This window comes from Acipenser ruthenus, chromosome 51 (assembly GCF_902713425.1).
Source record: "Acipenser ruthenus chromosome 51, fAciRut3.2 maternal haplotype, whole genome shotgun sequence".
In the NCBI taxonomy this organism is placed as follows: domain Eukaryota; kingdom Metazoa; phylum Chordata; class Actinopteri; order Acipenseriformes; family Acipenseridae; genus Acipenser; species Acipenser ruthenus.
In genome coordinates, this window is record NC_081239.1 from 1,877,537 (window position 1) to 1,895,927 (window position 18,391).

Here is an 18,391-nt window from a genome sequence, read left to right on the forward strand (position 1 = left end):
TAGGTAAAAAAACCGCCAACCAACCCAAAAATATATAAAATAATAAACTCGAATTTCACAGAAAATATCGTAAATCAACCAACAAAACAGAAAAACTCAGTCACTGAGAAAAATTCAATTATTTATCACGTCGGTTTTAACCTCACCGCTCACACGTTAACCACAGAGTAACAGCTCTGACTTCGCCCCTCGTGCGACGCAGATTCAGCTGTTTGACCCTCCCACTTAGTCACAGTCGCTAATTGGCGTCAATCATGACGGTTGCCTATTATGATTGGTGGAGTGGCCAGAATTTTGAGAGAGAAGAGGTGGGCATAGAAAATATTTATCTGTCAATCATAACCGTTGCCTGTTATGATTGGTGTAGCGTTAAGAAATAAAAAGGTAAATGAACCAATAGTTCAACACTTATAAAAAAAAAAATGAACAGACCATGGATGACCTGGGATTTGTAGTTTTAGAAGACATGAAAGTAATGAATGTACAATACCGAAGAAAATAAATGGTTATTATAAATAATGAAACAGTACCATAATAATAATAATAATAATAATAATAATAATAATAATAATAATAATAATAAAGTAATAAGGTGAGAAAAATTGTGTTATTTTATTGCTAATCTTAACACTGCATTTATTTTATATATAGATTTAATGACTTCACATGCTTTACCTCCTCCACCACTTTGAAGAAGTTTAAGAAATAATCCTTTATGCCACATTGAATCAAATGCCTTTTTAAAATCTATAAAGCAGGCAAATATTTTACAATATTTGTTTATTTACTAGGGTGAGTAGGGCGTGAATATGGTCAGTAGTGTGGTGTTTTGGAAGTAAGCCAATCTGACTCTTACTCAAGACACTGTGTTCGGTAAGGAAGGCCAGTATCCGGGCGTTAATGATGCTGCAGAACACCTTCCCCAGATTACTGCTCACACAGATGCCTTGGCAGTTATTAGAGTCGAATTTGTCTCCATTTTTATGAATGGAGGTAATTCGTCCTTGATTCCAGATATCAGGGAAATAACCCACCTTGAGTATTATATTGAGGAGTTTGAGCAGGGCCTCCTGCAGCTTGGGGCTGCTGTGTTTCAGCATCTCATTCGAGACGCTGTCTGCCCCGCTGGCTTTTCTATTCTGGAGGGCCTGCAGTTTCTCCTTTAGCTCCTGCTCAGTGATAGGGGAGTACAGGGGTTTCGGATTGTCTTTAATTCCATTTTAGTTTTTCACAGATATTGTTTTGGTCTAATATTTGTTCACTTTGTGGTATTGTTTCAGTTTTTCAAAATGCTCTTTCCATGTGTTTCCATTTCGAATAGCCAATTCATCAGGTTTTGATTCATTCAGTTTGTTCCAATTTTCCCAAAATCGTTTTGAGTTAACAGACTCCTCGATTTCTGTCAGTTGTTTATTGATGTGGTTGTTTTTTTTTTCTTTTTGAGTGTGTTTGTAATTATTTAATGGCTCCTAGTAACTGAGGCGGAAATCTTGGTTGTGTTTTTGATCTGATAATTGTCAAAGTTGTTTTCTTATATTCTTACATCCTTCGTCAAACCAATTCTCAATTTTTTCTTTTCAGTGTTACTAATTATTTTAAAATTAGATTTTAAAGCTGTTTAAATACATTATTCAGATTGTGTACAGGCAGATGTATTCCTACTGTGTGGGTATGAGGTGACCAGAAAGGTGTCTATTAACATTTGGATTTCTGGGTTTCTGATTGCTTTCTGGTATTCTTCTGCACTGTTTGGAGCCCCTCAGTAAGAGTGATTGAGGTTGTGCAGCTTGCTGGGCTGCATCTGTTGTTGTTTGCTCTGAGAAACACAGTGGTTTGACTGTGACGTGACAGAGGGGATTGAGGTCTGACAGTGAGTGCATGAATACAGGAGGGGTCTACGTCAGTAATGGTGTCATCTACTACACTGTTGCCAAGAGCCAAGCTGTAGGTGTATCTTCCCAGTGTCCCCTCGGATCCGACCCTTAACATTGTACAGGCCCAGGCCTTGACAAAGCTGCAGTAATTGTCTCCCATTTTTATTTATCTCCCTGTCTTAACTGTTTCTGTGGGAGCTGATGGGTGCGGAGTATAGGGAGTTTTGACCAAATATGTGGTTGTCTCTTTGTGTGCTGGTAAAGTCGGGCAGCGTGCCTGTCCTGGGGTTCAGATCTCCACAAATCAGCACATTCCCCTGGGCCTGGGAATGGCAGATCTGTCTGGAGGCTGGAAAAGATTTCCTTGTCACAGTATGGGGACTCTGAGGGGGGACTATGTATATACTGCACACAGGAAGATCTCACTTTGACGAGACAGCATCTGCTCATTTTTAACCACATGTGTGACTTTTTCTATGGGCTGTACAGATTTTATGAGCTGTGCTTTGTGCCAAATAATGATTCCCCCAGAGTCACTGTCGTGCCTGACTGCACTGTGTTTCAGGGAGGGCACTATGATCTCCCGGTAGCCTGAGGGGCAGCGAGTGGACACATCTGCCTTATGTCTCCTGTAGGATAAACAAAGACTTGGGTATTCCGGTGCTCGCATTCTGCTTGTGTGCAATATACGATCAATTTAAACCAATCAAAAGCATCTCTATTCACTTCACTGTGAATGACGATTAATTACATTCATAAACTCTAAGGTCTGTTTCTGAGGTCTCAGTATTTTTATGTACGCTGGCTGTAACTGATGATCATTTTGGACGAACCATTATAATTATTTAAGCATAAAATTAAATTAAATAGCTCCCCCATGTGGACAACACTAGAAGCAGCAGATTTAAGCAAAACCCTGTCCTTCTCTTTTGTGTTCCCTCAAGTTATGCAAGCTTCTTTGTTACCATTTTGACACGCGAGGTGAAACATTTAAAAAGAATGTCTGTACCAAGTTTCATCCCAATCAGATAAGCGGTTCTCTGGAGACCGCACATGTAAAAATGGAACTGCAGTACACAGTTTGAACTGTTTTATTTTTTTTAATCAACACTTTAATTGAACTCAAATAAGTTAACAGACAAACAAATACATAATAAATAAACACAGGTGAGGCTGTCATTCTAGGTCAATGTCATCTTTAGTTCCTAATTAGTTTTTGCTCAATTTCAAAAGAGTAGGACTTTCAAAATACTTGCATGTATACATGCTGACTTGAATCAGTAGTGGAGTTTTCAGTGTATTAAAACTAATGGTCCTGAAGAGATTTCTTAGATACTGAAAAAAAATGATTTAGCCCGGAAAACACTAGTGCCTTACCTATCTTGTCAATGAAAAACGCTCAATTTCATGTGCTATAAGTAGCTACTTTTAAATATGCTAAGAACTATTGCATACATTTAGATCAAGGTCTTTTGTATTACTGGCAATACACATGGTGTGCACTAGATGGCGCTGACTCACACTGCTATAAAGAAGCTAGCCTGCCCTGCGTTACATAATGTCTATGGCAGGCAACTAGAACTGAAGAGCAGCTCCTGAACTCTCAGCCAAAGCAACTTAACACAAATAACAACACACACTGCGTCTGGGTTCTTGCAATAAGAACCCCTCATTTGATGCCATCCTTTGATTTGTTTAATGGGTTCGTTTTCCGGTTCAACTGAAAACTGCAGATTTGTTAAGAGAAAACAGTGGATCACTGTCTTGCACTTCCTGGATCATTTCAGGACTTCCTTTTCTGCCACGCTTTGCAGCCAGTAAGCCGCTTTGAGCACAGGAAGTGCAGCAGTAACAGACTTCCTGGAAGGCATTGCAAGCAAACTGAGAACTTCCTGTAGTTCCAGTTTTTTTTTTAAATACAAATTGGTATAACATGTGTTTCTTTCAAAACTGCACCAAATAATGTTGTTCGCTACGACCACTTTAAATTGATCTCCTGTTTCAGAGTTGATGGGGCGACACAGACAGCGGCTGGTGAGATATGTGGTCAGTCTGCGATGTCCCTAACCAGATACTTACTGAAGATCCAACGAAGGAACTAGCCGGACACTGGACTGCACTGAACCGCGTTTGAACAGCACATGGGAGGAGTCTCCTGATTGTGACTGTGGTGAAGTGCAATCCATCACTCACATCCCCCATCACTGCCCAACACATGCTTTTGCAGGAGGTGGAAACGGAGTCCATCTGGTGACCCCAGACGCCATCGAATGACTTTCCAAACTCAACACACAGCTAGAAACTCTGGACGTTGCTTTTCAAATGCCACACGAGAGAGAGAGAGAGAGAGAGAGAGAGAGAGAGAGAGAGAGAGAGAGAGAGAGAGAGAGAGAGAGAGAGAGAGAGAGAGAGAGAGAGAGAGAGAGAGAGTTGATGGTATAATGACAATATTTTAACAGTACACCCCTGCCTCAGCTCTCCAAGACAGTGGAGTCTGCTGGTGGCTCAGCCCATCAACCCTACTGAAGGTGGATATGCAAAGCTGTCGTCACTGGGAATGTGCAACTGATTACTTTCCTGAAAAATAAATTCTGAAACGCTAAAAAAAAAAAAATCAATCAACCAAACGTGCAACACAAAAAGCATGCCCACTGGAAAAGTCCTTACAAGTTTGATCAAATAGATATGCAGTTTCATCCTCACTACACACCCAACTTGGGACTCTTTCGTTTAGTTTAGTCTGCTTATCCCTGCAAACAAAATCTAATCAGTTTGCTTGCTCCACACAGACACACACAGAGGACTGAAGAGACGGGGCCTGTTTGGGGTGCCCGAATCCCCCTCAGCAGCGCCGGGTCGAGTCCTGGTACTTGAGTTTCAGCCCCTCCTTGAACTGCCTGAAGAGAACTCGGTTGAGGCGGTTCTCCTCGTCCTTCCTGGCGTGAAACTCTCTGGACACTTTGAAGCCCCGGTGCACCAGGAAAGCGCTGCTCAGCACGGAGAAGCTGTAGCCAGCAACGTGAAGCTCACAGGCCTGAGATGAGAGAGAGAGGCAGAGAGAGAGAGAGAGGGGGGGGAGAGAGAGAGCGGGAGAGAGGGGGGGGAGGGGGAGAGAGAGAGACACAGAGAGAGAGAGCATGGGAGAGAGGGAAGGGGAAAGAGGGAGAGAGAGAAGAGGAGAGAGAGAGAGCGGGGGAGAGGGAGAGAGAGAGCGGGAGAGAGAGAGAGGAAGGGGAGAGAGAGAGGTGGGGAGAGGGGGAGAGAGAAGAGAGAGAAGAGAGAGAGCAGGGGAGAGAGGGAAGGGGAAAGAGGGAGAGAGAAGAGAGAGCGGGAGAGAGAGAGGAAGGGGAGGGAGAGAGAGAGAGAGAGAGAGGGGGGGGAGGGGGAGAGAGAGGGGGGAGGGGGGAGAGAGAGACAGAGAGAGAGAGCAGGGGAGAGAGGGAAGGGGAAAGAGGGAGAGAGGAGGAGAGAGAGGAGAGAGAGCGGGAGAGAGAGAGAGGAAGGGGAGAGAGAGAGGGAGAGAGAGAGAGGGGGAGAGAGAGGGAGAGGGGGAGAGAGAGAGGGGGAGAGGGAGAGAGGGGGGAGGGGAGAGAGAGGAGAGAGGAGAGGGAGAGAGAGAGAGAGGAGGGGGAGAGAGGCAGGGGAGAGAGAGAAGCATCACTGCAAACCAACAGCTTTCACAACTGCAGTCAAACGCAGAGAACCCAGTCAGAATACAACAGAGCCAATGGCAAAAGCTCTCGATAATATCACTGTGTGTTCAGATTCATCCAATGAAGAAAGCGCTTCTCTAGTTAAACTGTGTAGTGTGACATACAGAGGAGAAAGGCAGTGTGGCTTTTTCATCATAATTGAGAATTACATCCAGAGCAGACTGAACTGCACTCTCCCTCCAGTCCAGGGCAGGCTTGAGGCAGCCTTATGGAAGCTGACATTAGTATTGTAACAAATAAATGAAGCAACTCCTGTTCTAATAACTCACCTGACTGATCCTGTTGAACCCGTACTGCCTGAACCTCTCGTCGTACAACGGCACAGAGCGGCCCCCGATGTAAAACGGCTCCCAGGGGTCGACCCAGCTGAGCGTGTAGGCGACCCGGAGCTCCGTGCTGTCAGCGCCGCCCGGGCTGTGGAGGTTCACCCAGCTAGAGTAGTTGCTGGGCGCTTGGCATTTGTGGCACAGCTCCTCATAAAAGGGTCGCACCTCACCCACCTGGTAGAGCTGCAGAAGCTCCGTTTTGGTGGCAGGTATCTTCCGGGTGTGCCTTATTTCAAAAGCGGGCACAACGAACACCTCGTCGGGGCGGGGAGCTCTCCTTTTGAGGAAGTTCAGGAAGTCGTCGTGCAAGTTTTGGCTGGGCAGCATGTCAATGTCGATGACCAGGGTGTAGTCCGCGTCCAGACCGGCCCGGGCCACGTTGCGCAGCAGGTTATTGGGGTACGACACGTTGCGCCCCATGGCGTAGTTCTGAAATGTATCCCTGTGCTTCTCCAGTTTACGGAACACGTCCTGGCAGTCCTGCAGCCCGGCAAACTGCTCCCGGTCCTGCTCGGGGAAACTCGCGATCTCGCCCGAGTGGCAGATCAAATGGAAATCAACCAGCGCTTGGACTTGCGGGCAAAACTCGCTCAGGGCAAAGATTAGCGCCGTGGAGAACTTGACATCTTGCGCATGCGCGAATATGGCAACGGACAGGGCGTTTCGCCAACGGCCCAGGAGCTCGTTCAGGTGATGCAGGTTGTTAATGGAGGTGTGCGTGGCCAAGGCGAACTGCTGCGTGCGGTCCGAGCTGTCCCTCGGTTCGTGGTTCGCGGTGAATGCGCTTTTGATAATGTTTTTATAGACGCGGTACTGCCCGCTCTGGTCAAATATGCCACCGGAGGAGAGGGAGTACTTGAGCCGCTCCTTGCGGGTGTTTTTCTGGTGCTGGAAAATGCCGCGCTTCAGCTGGCTGTTGGTTTCGAAGAGCTCAGAGTACTTGTACCGCTGCTGCTTGCCGTGCAGTTTGGAGAGCAGGGACAGGTACATGAGCTGAAGGAGCGCTACAAGGAGGAGGGCGCTCAGGACCACTTTGAAAACGGAGCACTTTTTGGGGAAATGCATTGCCCAATCCAGCGGCGGCTGCTTGTTTCTGCGGGGGGGAGCGTGTGACAGACGGCTCTTTGCCAGTGTGTGTAAAATGTGTTCGTGGTGTAGTCGTTCATTCACGCATGCAGTTAGATTATATACCTCGCCTCAGTAGTGCATCTGCATCCAGCATGTCTCCCGACCGAGTCCGGCTTCGCATTATTAGTAGTATCACACAGATCGCGTTATTGAATTCTCAGGTCTTTGCAACGCTATTCCCATCACAGTCCTCCGTGCTCCGAAATAACACACAAACAACAGAGACGCGCAGCAGTGTTCATTCTGCTCGGTTGCATGAAAAGTGTAGATTTTTTGGAACAGCGCCACCTGCCGGCTGGAAGGATACACTTCTCCATGTTGTGCTTGTGAAATACATTTTCATTATTATTTGTATACATTAATAAATCACGTTACAACATAGCACGTTGTCCGAATTTACGGCCAACGTAGCTGTGACGTAATCATTCAACTATAAGTATCAAGTTGTATGATTTCTGTTTTGCTTTGGGTAAGCAATCAGCCGTATTGTGTGTATACTTTATCGATCCTTGCATTCAAAAATAATGCATTTCAGCGCATCAAACTGTAGCGTCTGAGTTCTTTTATGGGAGAAATTGAGGCATCGAGAGAGAAGACGAGGTGGCCGAGTGGTTAAGGCGATGGACTGCTAATCCATTGTGCTCTGCACGCGTGGGTTCGAATCCCATCCTCGTCGATATTTTTTATTTTTTAATAAATCAAACATATATCATATAATATTGTTTATAAAATGTGGAATTGCAACAAACTCTTTTTAATGATTTTAAAAAGTGGCATGAATTAAGCATTGTTTGTATATCAGCCCAGCACACAGGTAACGTTTCCCTATAGGAATTAAAATGCAGAATACACAACGCTGAGGAGGGAGACACGGGCTGACAGCACACAGAGCTCTCCGGCAGAGGGCAGAGGTCAGTACCCGTTTTTTTTTATTATTATAGATTTCTTACAGCAGTCTGTGAAGTATTTTTAATATTTTCTTAGATTTTTTTTTTTTTTTTTGTAAGAACGTTGGGATTCAAACGCAAATAACTTTTTGGATCCACACAAAAGTTTTAAACCATTAAAAAAAATCATTTATTTCAGGACGTTTTGTACAAAAGCACTTCCTTAGTGTGTGGAAAGAAAATGAAATACATTCGTTAATAATTTAAACCTTTAATAATTTATATATGTGTGTGTTGTTTTCTTGTTTGTGTTCAAATAACAAAAAAAAAATACAAATATCATTAAAAGAAAATAATGCCATTTCAATTCGTGACTTTTTCAGTGTGAAATGAAGAACGCATTCTCCACTCACGGGATTAGGATTAATGTTGCACAACACAGACAGGCTGCGGGAAAGTTCAGTCCTCACTAACACCCCAAACAAACGCTAAAACAAGCTAAAACATAACTAACCCAGTCCGCATCAACACGCCACCCACGCGATCCTTTTCATCAGGGAACTCCAAACCTAAAACACCCAAACCAATACCAGATTCCTGAAAAGTGCCGGAAAACCCATTACAAAAAAAAAAAAGATTAAATTTTGAGATTGAGTCGTGAATTCACTCTTGTACTCTGCCCGGCTCTCAAAAGTCTTTTCCTATTCCAAGCTGTTCAAACCCAGCCAGATGGGCGACTAGTCTGTGACTGTGGGGAAAATTGTGAGGGTCTGGAACCAACTCCCCAGTAATGTTGTTGAAGCTGACATCCTGGGATCCTTCAAGATGCTGCTTGATGAGATTCTGGGATCAATAAGCTACTAACAACCAAACGAGCAAGATGGGCCGAATGGGGCCTCCTCTCGTTTGTAAACTTTCTTATGTTCTTATGAAAATATGGAACTCACTGAGTTTCTTTTGGAGATACCATTAACTGGTTTATCCCGGTCAGAGCTGGTAATGCTGGGTTTCAATTGGCCACGCTTAAGAGGTGCCAATGATGGCTCAAGAAATAAACAGTGACTTTGAGGTCCCTTCACTGTAAGAGTTAAACTGCTGAATACACCACAAGGAATTTAAAGTACCTAGAACAGCAGAACCTCAGAGTTACAAACACCTTGGGAATGGAGGCTGAAATGTGAAAAAGAGTTTTCAATGGTCGTAATGAATGTGCACACCTGCTATCTACACCCTCAATCTGGAGAATAATACAAGGATACAGCACAGTCGTGCAATAGTGATTGGACAGGTTTTAAAATGGTGCTGTACAAATTTAACTTACCCTTGAGATCGTAATTGTAGCAAAAACGGATTTTAACATCCAGGAAAATCTGGGTTAACGCTGGGCTTGACTTTTAATTTGAAACAAAATTCATTCATTTAGCCTCCTTTCGTGATGTTTAAAATTAAAATGTTTCTAGTCAAATTCCCCGTATTTGCTTTGAAATCTGCCTCGCCGCAGGAACTCACGACTAAAAGGCCTCAGTGAGGCTTAAAATATCAAACTGTAACACTGTGCAAAACTTAGACAACCATGGTTTAATTTATTATTTTTTATTCAGTGACAACATCAAAAAGAGAGAACCCCCCGCCCCACCCCACAGATACAGTACTGATGTCTCAAAACTCTTTTCCATCCTTCTTTCTGTGGCATTAAGACTGTATTCCATTAGCCCCTCCTCCTATCTGGTCTCCTAGGAAACCCTAGGAGACGAGAACTCCGGCCCCACCCTTGGCCCCGCCTCCCTCAGAGTCCTGATTGCCTGAGGCTGCTTTCCCCGCCCCCTCCTCTTCCCCGACCAATCGGATGTTGTAGCGTTCTCGGTATTCGTTGAGCTCTCTTCCTTTAGTCTGCATCTGAGTACTTATCGTCTCCACGATCCTGGAAATCTGTGAGATGAACACACAGCACATTCAAATGCATTATTACTGGATTGCAAAGAGATGGGGACAGCGCAAGACATTAAGCTTGCTCAGGGTCACACGCATTTCCCATCATCCTCCTGCTCACTGGTATCACATGTACCCACATGGCCCTCTCAGAACTACATTTCCCATCATCCTCCTGCTCACTGGTAAATCCATCTGTTACACATGTGAGCAGGAAGATGATGGGAAATGTAGTTCTAAGAGGTTCATGCAGGTACATGGGAAGCCATCTTGAGGCAGGGAATGCACTTTAAAAGTTTAAAAAAGTGGTCAAAATGTAAACAGTTGTAGCAACACATGGGAACATGTAACACAATAAAATAAACAGGCAGCTTGCATAAATGCCCACTTAAACTTCAAACATTTCTCCATAGGATCTTAAATAACATTTTAAAGCTCGTTTAAGGGCAGATTTGACACGAGTCACTGAAGCGAGGTGCCGGCAGCCCCCTGGTCCAGCTGACCTGGAGTGTCTGTACTGTGGGAGGAGGGGTTCGGACAGACACACCTGCTCTTTGTTGCTCTCCAGCGCTGGAAGCACCTCCTTCACCGTCCGTTCAACTAAAACCCCCCCGACCATCCGGAAACACTTCCGCGAGGGGTCCACGTCCCTCAGCGTCTCTATCACCAAGCTGCGTGCGAGGGAGAGAGACAGTGAGCTTCCGAACCCGACAACAGCACATTCAAAATCAAGTACAGCCAATTCTCATGAAAACCAACTCCGACTGCACGAATTTCCTCACGCTGCACATTTTTCTACATGGTCCCGGAACCAATTTAGCAGTCGCTTATTGTAAGCTGCTTCTTATATTATTATTATTATTATTATTATTATTATTATTATTATTATTTATTTCTTAGCAGACGCCCTTATCCAGGGCGACTTACAATTGTTACAAGATATCACATTATTTTTACATACAATTACCCATTTATACAGCTGGGTTTTTACTGGAGCAATCTAGGTAAAGTACCTTGCTCAAGGGTACAACAGCAGTGTCCCCCACCTGGGAAAGAACCCCACGACCCTCCGGTCAGGAGTCCAGAGCCCTAACCACTACTCCACACTGCTGCCCATGCATTCATGTAACACTAATTTTCTGTTGGTGCATGACCTGGATACACTGTGATCCTTAGAAGAGATTTTATTTTTTCTCTGAGCACACACTCCCAAGTAAATGCTGAGAAATATATTGCCTAGTTAAAAATTTCACAAGAGCTGTTTTTTTTGTAAACTTTGCAGGGGGTTCTGTAGCCCTTTAAAGAATCTGATGTCAGCGTGCAGTACAAAGAATAACCCGGGTTCAAGGCAGTACAAAGTGCAGGCATGAAGAATAACCCGGGTTCGAGGCAGTACAAAGTGCAGACATGAAGAATAACCCGGGTTCAAGGCAGTACAAAGTGCAGACATGAAGAATAACCCGGGTTCGAGGCAGTGTTTCACCTGTGCTCGTTGATTTCCATCTCCAGCTCAGCTGCTTTAGAAGCCAGGCTGCGCTGTTCTTGCCGCATCCTCTGAAACCCGGCCACCACCTGAGACACACAAACACAAAGTTGTCTACTTCATTTTTTTCAGTGGCAAGACTATTGACACAGTTATAAGACAGTTCAACAGCTTCTCTTTCTCTGCTCCACCAGCATGGAGCAGAGGGAGGCTGTTCAGAGAGTATAAGAGCCTCCCTTTCTTTCTCTCCTCTCCACCAGCATGGAGCAGAGGGAGGCTGTTCAGACAGTATAGAGCCTCCCTTTCTTTCTCTGTGCTCCACCAGCATGGAGCAGAGGGAGGCTGTTCAGAGAGTATAAGAGCCTCCCTTTCTCTTTCTCTGCTCCACCAGCATGGAGCAGAGGGAGGCTGTTCAGACAGTATAAGAGCCTCTCTTTCTTTCTCTCCTCTCCACCAGCATGGAGCAGAGGGAGGCTGTTCAGACAGTATAAGAGCCTCTCTCTTTCTCTCCTCTCCACCAGCATGAAGCAAGGGAGGCTGTTCAGAGAGTATAAAAGCCTCCCTTTCTTTCTCTATGTGCTCCACCAGCATGGAGCAGAGGGAGGCTGTTCAGACAGTATAAGAGCCTCTCTTTCTTTCTCTCCTCTCCACCAGCATGGAGCAGAGGGAGGCTGTTCAGAGAGTATAAGAGCCTTTCTTTCCCTCTGCTCCACCAGCATGGAGCAGAGGGAGGCTGTTCAGACAGTATAAGAGCCTCCCTTTCTTTCTCTATGTGCTCCACCAGCATGGAGCAGAGGGAGGCTGTTCAGAGAGTATAAGAGCCTCCCTTTCTTTCCACCAGCATGGAGCAGAGGGAGGCTGTTCAGACAGTATAAGAGCCTCCCTTTCTTCCTCTCTGCTCCACTAGCATGGAGCAGAGGGAGGCTGTTCAGACAGTATAACAGCCTCCCTTTCTTCCTCTCTGCTCCACCGGCATGGAGCAGAGGGAGGCTGTTCAGACAGTATAAGAGCCTCTCTTTCTCTCCTCTCCACCGGCATGGAGCAGAGGGAGGCTGTTCAGACAGTATAAGAGCCTCTCTTTCTCTCCTCTCCACCGGCATGGAGCAGAGGGAGGCTGTTCAGAGAGTATAAGAGCCTCTCTTTCTTTCTCTCCACCAGCATGGAGCAGAGGGAGGCTGTTCAGACAGTATAAGCGCCTCCCTTTCTTTCTCTATGTGCTCCACCGGCACAGAGCTGTTAAGTTAACAAAGCATTTGATTTTTTATATTATGTACAAAAGGCAAAAAAGAAATTTAGCCAAGCGAGTTGTCACGCGTTTCAGCTAATGGTTTGATGATAGAAATCAGATCATATTTCTGCGTATGAAACCGCTTTTGTTTCAACAGGATTCCCTTTTTAATCCACGTATGTAATAATGCTATAGAAAACTGCGTGTCGCGTTCCATAAATATATTTGCTCTGCACCAAAGAGTGAAGAGGTAATACGCAAGTACAGTAAAGTAACAGAACACAGTAACTGCAAGTCACTACTCGGGCAGTCAGTGATAACTGAACCAGCACAAACGCACACCTGCTGCGGATCCTACAACAACGTTATAATAATATTGTATTATTATGATCAACTAGCCCGTCTCAGCCACAAGGACATGTATTATTTAGCCACAGCAGTAAACGATCTAATTTCGATGAACACAACACGTAAAGGAAATGTAATTAAAAAAATAATACATTTACAAACACTACCATCTTCCTGTGCGTCTATTTGTTAGCAACGCTAGCTCTAAATCTTTATACAGCATATTTAAGAACAGCACAGAGTAAGAATAATTGTCACAGTTGCTGAGAGAGAGGGAGGAGGTGCACCGTTATACCGACACTCAATTTCGCTCAATTCTCCTGCAAACCGCTTGTTATGAGCGGCTGTCCATTCTGTGGACAATTGTAAATAAGTCTATTTCCCGGTGTACCTGCTCCGCGGCGGGACCAGCCTGTTTGGCCCCGGTATTGTTGGGTTTAGCCCCCGCCGCGCTGTTGCTACTGCTCGTTGCCATCTTGGAATGGGCAGCAACCAGCAAGAGGACCCCGCCTTACAACTCCCAGGTGCCTCACTAACTGCCTGTCGTAAAACAGCAGCTGGTTAAGCGGTATAAAAACGACCCCGTTTTTAGAATTTCTCATGAATGTATATTCATTATGTCCAAATATACTACTACTGTATTTTTGAATAATGCATAAACGAAGCATTAGTAGAAATCTAATTAGTAATGTATTTTATTCAACAGGCGTGTAGATTGGAGTACTAAAAGAGGTCGCTGCTGTGTAACGATGCTATTTTTTATTCCATAGTTTTTATAACATTGATTATAAATCGTTATATTTGGTCACTGGATTAAATGCATATCTACTGCTGCAGGACATTTTGGACCAAAACGAGGCGAATTTCATGGTGTAAATTTTGGAGTACATCGATTCTGCGTAGACCAAGTGCGGGGTCCAAAGGTGAACGCAGGTACGACTTTTAATTAAGTTAAGTTTCTCCTTACTTATACGCAGTCTTGTTTAATTTATCTTTAAATGAATTTTGCACTGTCCCGTGAACTGAACTTCAGCAGAAATAAGCTGTCATTATTTTTGTTGTGTTATGCAGTCACTGTGAGTCAAGTACCACAGCTGCTGTGCACCACATGCATGTACACGTACCGGTGTGGTGTTATTTTGTGGTACATGTTTAAAAGTGGTACACCGTGTACTGCGCCTGCCCGGGCATGCACAAAAGATTTTACCTCAAAAAACACTGAAACGCCCAACTGAAGGGGTGCGATGTACTGAGTTTGGCCCTTAAAGTTATTTTTAATATCTTTTTATTTTTCACAATTCAACAAATGAATGTGATTTTAACTGACGAGAAACAAACTGGGTTATCTAAAATTGTAAACATACCCGATTTTGTGGGTGAATGACAGTTTGTCTTGTTCGTAGGGATTTGTGCCGTCGTCAATCACAGTACTTTTGAATTGATGTGCCATAATATTTTCTGACGTTACACGGGTCAAGTTTTGGTACGCGTACCACTTTCTGATGATGTACCACTTTCTGACACTACACTGGTACTGAACGGTATTAGAACAGGACAACTTCAGGTTCTGCTGTGGTCCAGGAACTTATACAGATACCACTTTTCTGATCCATTTTCCACCCATTATTCCACGTTGGTCCGCACCTGTACCGTCCCATTCAGAGGAAATCTAAATGAGAGGGTGGCACTGCATGTCACATCTCAGTTCAAACTAGAAAGGAAATCAGTTTGTTTCAGTGCAGAGAGGAAAGCTTGGAGGAGAACCTGCTATAGGTGATACTGATAGGTTCTTAATTCCAGTTGCAAATTAGATCATTTTTAAGGATCAGTGGTGAAGTCTCTTCTGTCTCTCTCTGTCGCGCTCTAGGATGTCCTCTCCCTCCTCCAATCCCATCGCAGCGTTGTGTCAGGTGACCTCCACCCCGGACAAGGAGGCCAACTTCTCTTCTTGTCAGCGATTGGTGGAGCAGGCGCGGGAGGGCGGGGCTTGCATGGCGTTCCTTCCTGAAGGGTTTGATTTCATTGGCTCGAGCCGTGAGGAAACTCTGCAGCTGTCTGAGACTTTGGAAGGGGAAACAATTCAACGTTACACGCGGCTCGCCAGGTCAGAGCACCACACTCTGATTGGTGGCTTTTAAGAACCAAATAACAAAAACTATAATAACCGTGTGCGATTGTTTAATACTAAAGTTGATGGAACACGAAGAAACTTTTTTCAGGAACAGCGGCTTGAAACCTGGTTCCAGGAGACCTAGTCTGAGGTCGCTGTATCAAACCCCCAAGTCTCCCCTGGTGCGCCGTGCAGTGGCCTGAAACCTGGTCTCCTGCAACCAGGTTCCAGAGTTTAGGTGCTCTAGTTTTATAAAGCATGTGCTGTCCAGCCCTGGTTTAACTTCAGATACAAGCTGCAGAGTTTTGAAAAAGGTACAACCTATAAGACAAGGTAATTAACAGAGCATTGCAGTAATCAACAGGACAGAAACACAACCCCCCCCCCCCCCCTCTCTCTCTCTCTCTCTCTCTCTCTCTCTCTCTCTCTCTCTCTCTCTCTCTCTCTCTCTCTCTCTCTCTCTCTCTCTCTCTCTCTCTCTCTCTCTCTCTCTCTCTCTCTCTCTCTCTCTCTCTCTCTCTCTCTCTCTCTCTCTCTCTCTCTCACAGGCAGTCAGGGGTTTGGCTGTCTCTGGGGGGGTTTCACGAGCGGGGACCGGACTGGGAGAGTGATCGCAGGATCTACAACAGTCATGTGATCATCAACGACCAGGGTAACACAGCACAGCCTAGCACAGCCCAGCACTGCCCCCATGCCTTTTAATGTGATTTGTCATTCAGAGTGTTTCTTATTGCAGTTACACCTTATTGCAGTTAGATCTACACCCCCTCCTCTTTTTCCCAGGGTGCATTGTGTCGGTGTACAGGAAGTGCCACCTGTTTGACGTGGAGCTGACAGGAAGGGGCGTGTCCCTGAAGGAGAGTGCGTTCACCATTCCGGGACCCCAAATCGTCCCGCCTGTCCCAACCCCCATAGGCAAGGTAGAGGAGGCCAGTGCACCCCTAAAGACTGACAGTGATGCATATGAACTTGTGATTTCTTGTGATCCCAGGATGTCAGCTTCAACAACATTACTGGGGAGTTAGTTCCAGACCCTCACAATTCTCTGTGTTTTATGTTTGCCATCATTATTCTTGTAATATTTTTTAGTTGAGCACCATTGACATGTGTAATGGTTGTTCAACTTCAGGTGGGCCTGGCTGTCTGCTATGACCTACGATTCCCTGAGCTCTCATTGGCTCTCATGCGGCAGGGGGCGGAGATACTGACCTATCCCTCAGCATTCACCGTGGCAACAGGAGCCGCCCACTGGGAGGTCAGTCGATAACCACGCCCTCTGGGCAGGGGATGTTTCATACAAATTGCCAATCAGATTTCACCATTGACTTCCAATAGAATCGTAGGCAATCAAAAATAGTCACAGGGTTCTTTTTTCAAACCGGTAACTAATTGCAGTCACGCATAACATAGTTACTTTCTGTTAAAAAAATGACTGTGACTACAGAATATGGATATCAGATTGAGTCTCCCCTGTGTGTTCAGCCCCCTGTGTTCTGTCTGCTCCCAGGTTCTGCTGCGAGCTCGTGCTATTGAGACCCAGTGCTTCGTCATCGCTGCTGCCCAAGTGGGACGACATCACCAGAGCCGCGCCTCCTTCGGCCACGCCCTCCTGGTGGACCCCTGGGGCGAGGTGATTGGTCGGTGCGGTGGGGAGGAGCCGGGGCTGGCACTGGCTGAGATTGACATGGAGAAGCTGAAGCGAGTGAGGAGAGACATGCCTGTTCAAACGCACAGACGAGAGGCTCAGCTATACCAGGGTCACACCAGCACACACTAGAACCAGAGCCCCAGACCACCCCTCCTTCCACTGCCTCCTCAACACCTGCCTGCTTAGACAGCTCAAACCATTCCAAATGTTTATTACAAGCGTTACAATGTGAAACGGGGTTTCCAAAACACAGTAAAACCTGTCTAATCTAATCCTGCCCCTCTACAAACCGGTAGTGTGCATAACTCAGCAGCATTTTCAGGTCCTGATCAAATCACTACTGAAGTGAACCCTCTGCAATCCGGAGCCTGTCTGTTCTGGAATCTGGCATGGTTTTGTAGATTTTATCTGATTAAAATCAATGTAAACCTGAGTCACACGCGTTTTCTTTTCCATCTTTCTGTGTTGCATAAATACACACGTGTCCCGAGGGTATGGTACCTCGACAGTAAAATCATTTTTACATTATTATTTTTATTATTATTATTAATTAGTCATTTAGCAGATTTACAGAGACTAGGGGGTGAACTCTGCATCATCAACTGCTGCTGCTGCTGCAGAGTCACTTCCAGTAGGAGCTCGTTTGTTTTCCGTCTCATCTGAAGGACGGAGCACAAGGAGGTGAAGCGGCTTGCTCAGGGTCACACACACGCAGGGAGTCAGTAGCTGAGCTGGGATTTGAACCTCCTGTTATCAAGCCCTTTTCTTTAACCACTGGACCCCCGATGCCTATAAATTGATACAATCTCAATCCCAGGGTATACCTGGGCAGTACTGCTAGCGCATGAATTACGTGAATATAATTTAGATATTTTATTCAACATCCTGTAATCAAAGAAGCTGCAAAATTATATTGGTAAAGTCTACCCGAAGCCATGATAGCAGTACAGTATTTTATTATTATTATTATTATTATTATTATTATTATTATTTATTTCTTAGCAGACGCCCTTATCCAGGGCGACTTACAATCGCAAGCAAATACAAATACATTCAAGTGTTACAATACAAGTAATACAATAAGAGCAAGAAATACAATCATTTTTTTTCAAGTGTGACAAACCACAATTCAATAATACAGCAGATAATAGTGATAGTTACATCAGGATATGATTAAATAGTGATAGTTACATCAGGATGTGATTAAATACAAAGTACTACAGGTTAAACACTTGGCAGATTACAGTATTCTGAAGTACAGGATTAAATGCAGTAAAATAGGGGGCAGATAAGAGCAAAATAAAGCACATTTAAATGAAGGGTGATAGTGTCCCAGGATACAAACAGAGGAGTGCTACAGGTGCTGTTTGAAGAGGTGAGTCTTAAGGAGGCGCCGGAATGTGGTCAGGGACTGGGCAGTCCTGACATCTGACATCTATTTCATGTTTAGAATTTGAAAAGTCACATTTCTAAAATTTTCTATAATTTTGAAATCGGAAAACGCTTCAACAGGGAGAGTCAAGCCTGTCACATGAACACGGTTTTCATGTCGTGTTGCTAGAACGTGGTGTGAGAGCAGGGAGAGTGTGGGTTCGACAGCGGGATCTTCAAAGAGAAGTTCCACCGTTTTATCTCTGGAAAATGTAAACTGTGCCTGAGAAGTATCTGTAACTATAGAAAGTAATGTTTTCTTCAAAGTAATAACTTACAGCTTTGG

The 18,391-nt window shown here is 44.9% G+C and overlaps 3 protein-coding genes and 1 non-coding gene across 4 annotated transcripts; 2 read left to right on the forward strand and 2 right to left on the reverse strand.

Moving 5' to 3' along the window:
* Positions 1-2,949: 2,949 nt before the first annotated feature.
* LOC117967769 (beta-1,4-glucuronyltransferase 1-like) lies at positions 2,950-7,325 on the reverse strand. Its single transcript, XM_059015946.1, has 2 exons — positions 5,857-7,325; positions 2,950-4,908 (listed from the first exon to the last, which is right to left on the reverse strand). Exons 1-2 carry the CDS (start codon positions 6,976-6,978, stop codon positions 4,717-4,719), a joined length of 1,314 nt encoding a protein of 437 aa, XP_058871929.1. The 5' UTR covers positions 6,979-7,325; the 3' UTR covers positions 2,950-4,716.
* A 310-nt stretch (positions 7,326-7,635) lies between these two features.
* Positions 7,636-7,717, forward strand: trnas-gcu (transfer RNA serine (anticodon GCU)). The gene has a single exon. It is a non-coding gene; the product is annotated as a tRNA-Ser (tRNA).
* A 1,788-nt stretch (positions 7,718-9,505) lies between these two features.
* On the reverse strand, positions 9,506-13,460 carry LOC117967728 (prefoldin subunit 2-like). Its single transcript, XM_059015892.1, has 4 exons — positions 13,308-13,460; positions 11,341-11,429; positions 10,405-10,528; positions 9,506-9,857 (listed from the first exon to the last, which is right to left on the reverse strand). Exons 1-4 carry the CDS (start codon positions 13,389-13,391, stop codon positions 9,672-9,674), a joined length of 483 nt encoding a protein of 160 aa, XP_058871875.1. The 5' UTR covers positions 13,392-13,460; the 3' UTR covers positions 9,506-9,671.
* Positions 13,461-13,506: 46 nt separating this feature from the next.
* LOC117967792 (deaminated glutathione amidase-like) lies at positions 13,507-17,177 on the forward strand. The gene is made up of 6 exons (XM_059015891.1): positions 13,507-13,849; positions 14,784-15,020; positions 15,575-15,678; positions 15,810-15,946; positions 16,156-16,281; positions 16,534-17,177. Exons 1-6 carry the CDS (start codon positions 13,734-13,736, stop codon positions 16,801-16,803), a joined length of 990 nt encoding a protein of 329 aa, XP_058871874.1. The 5' UTR covers positions 13,507-13,733; the 3' UTR covers positions 16,804-17,177.
* Positions 17,178-18,391: the final 1,214 nt, after the last annotated feature.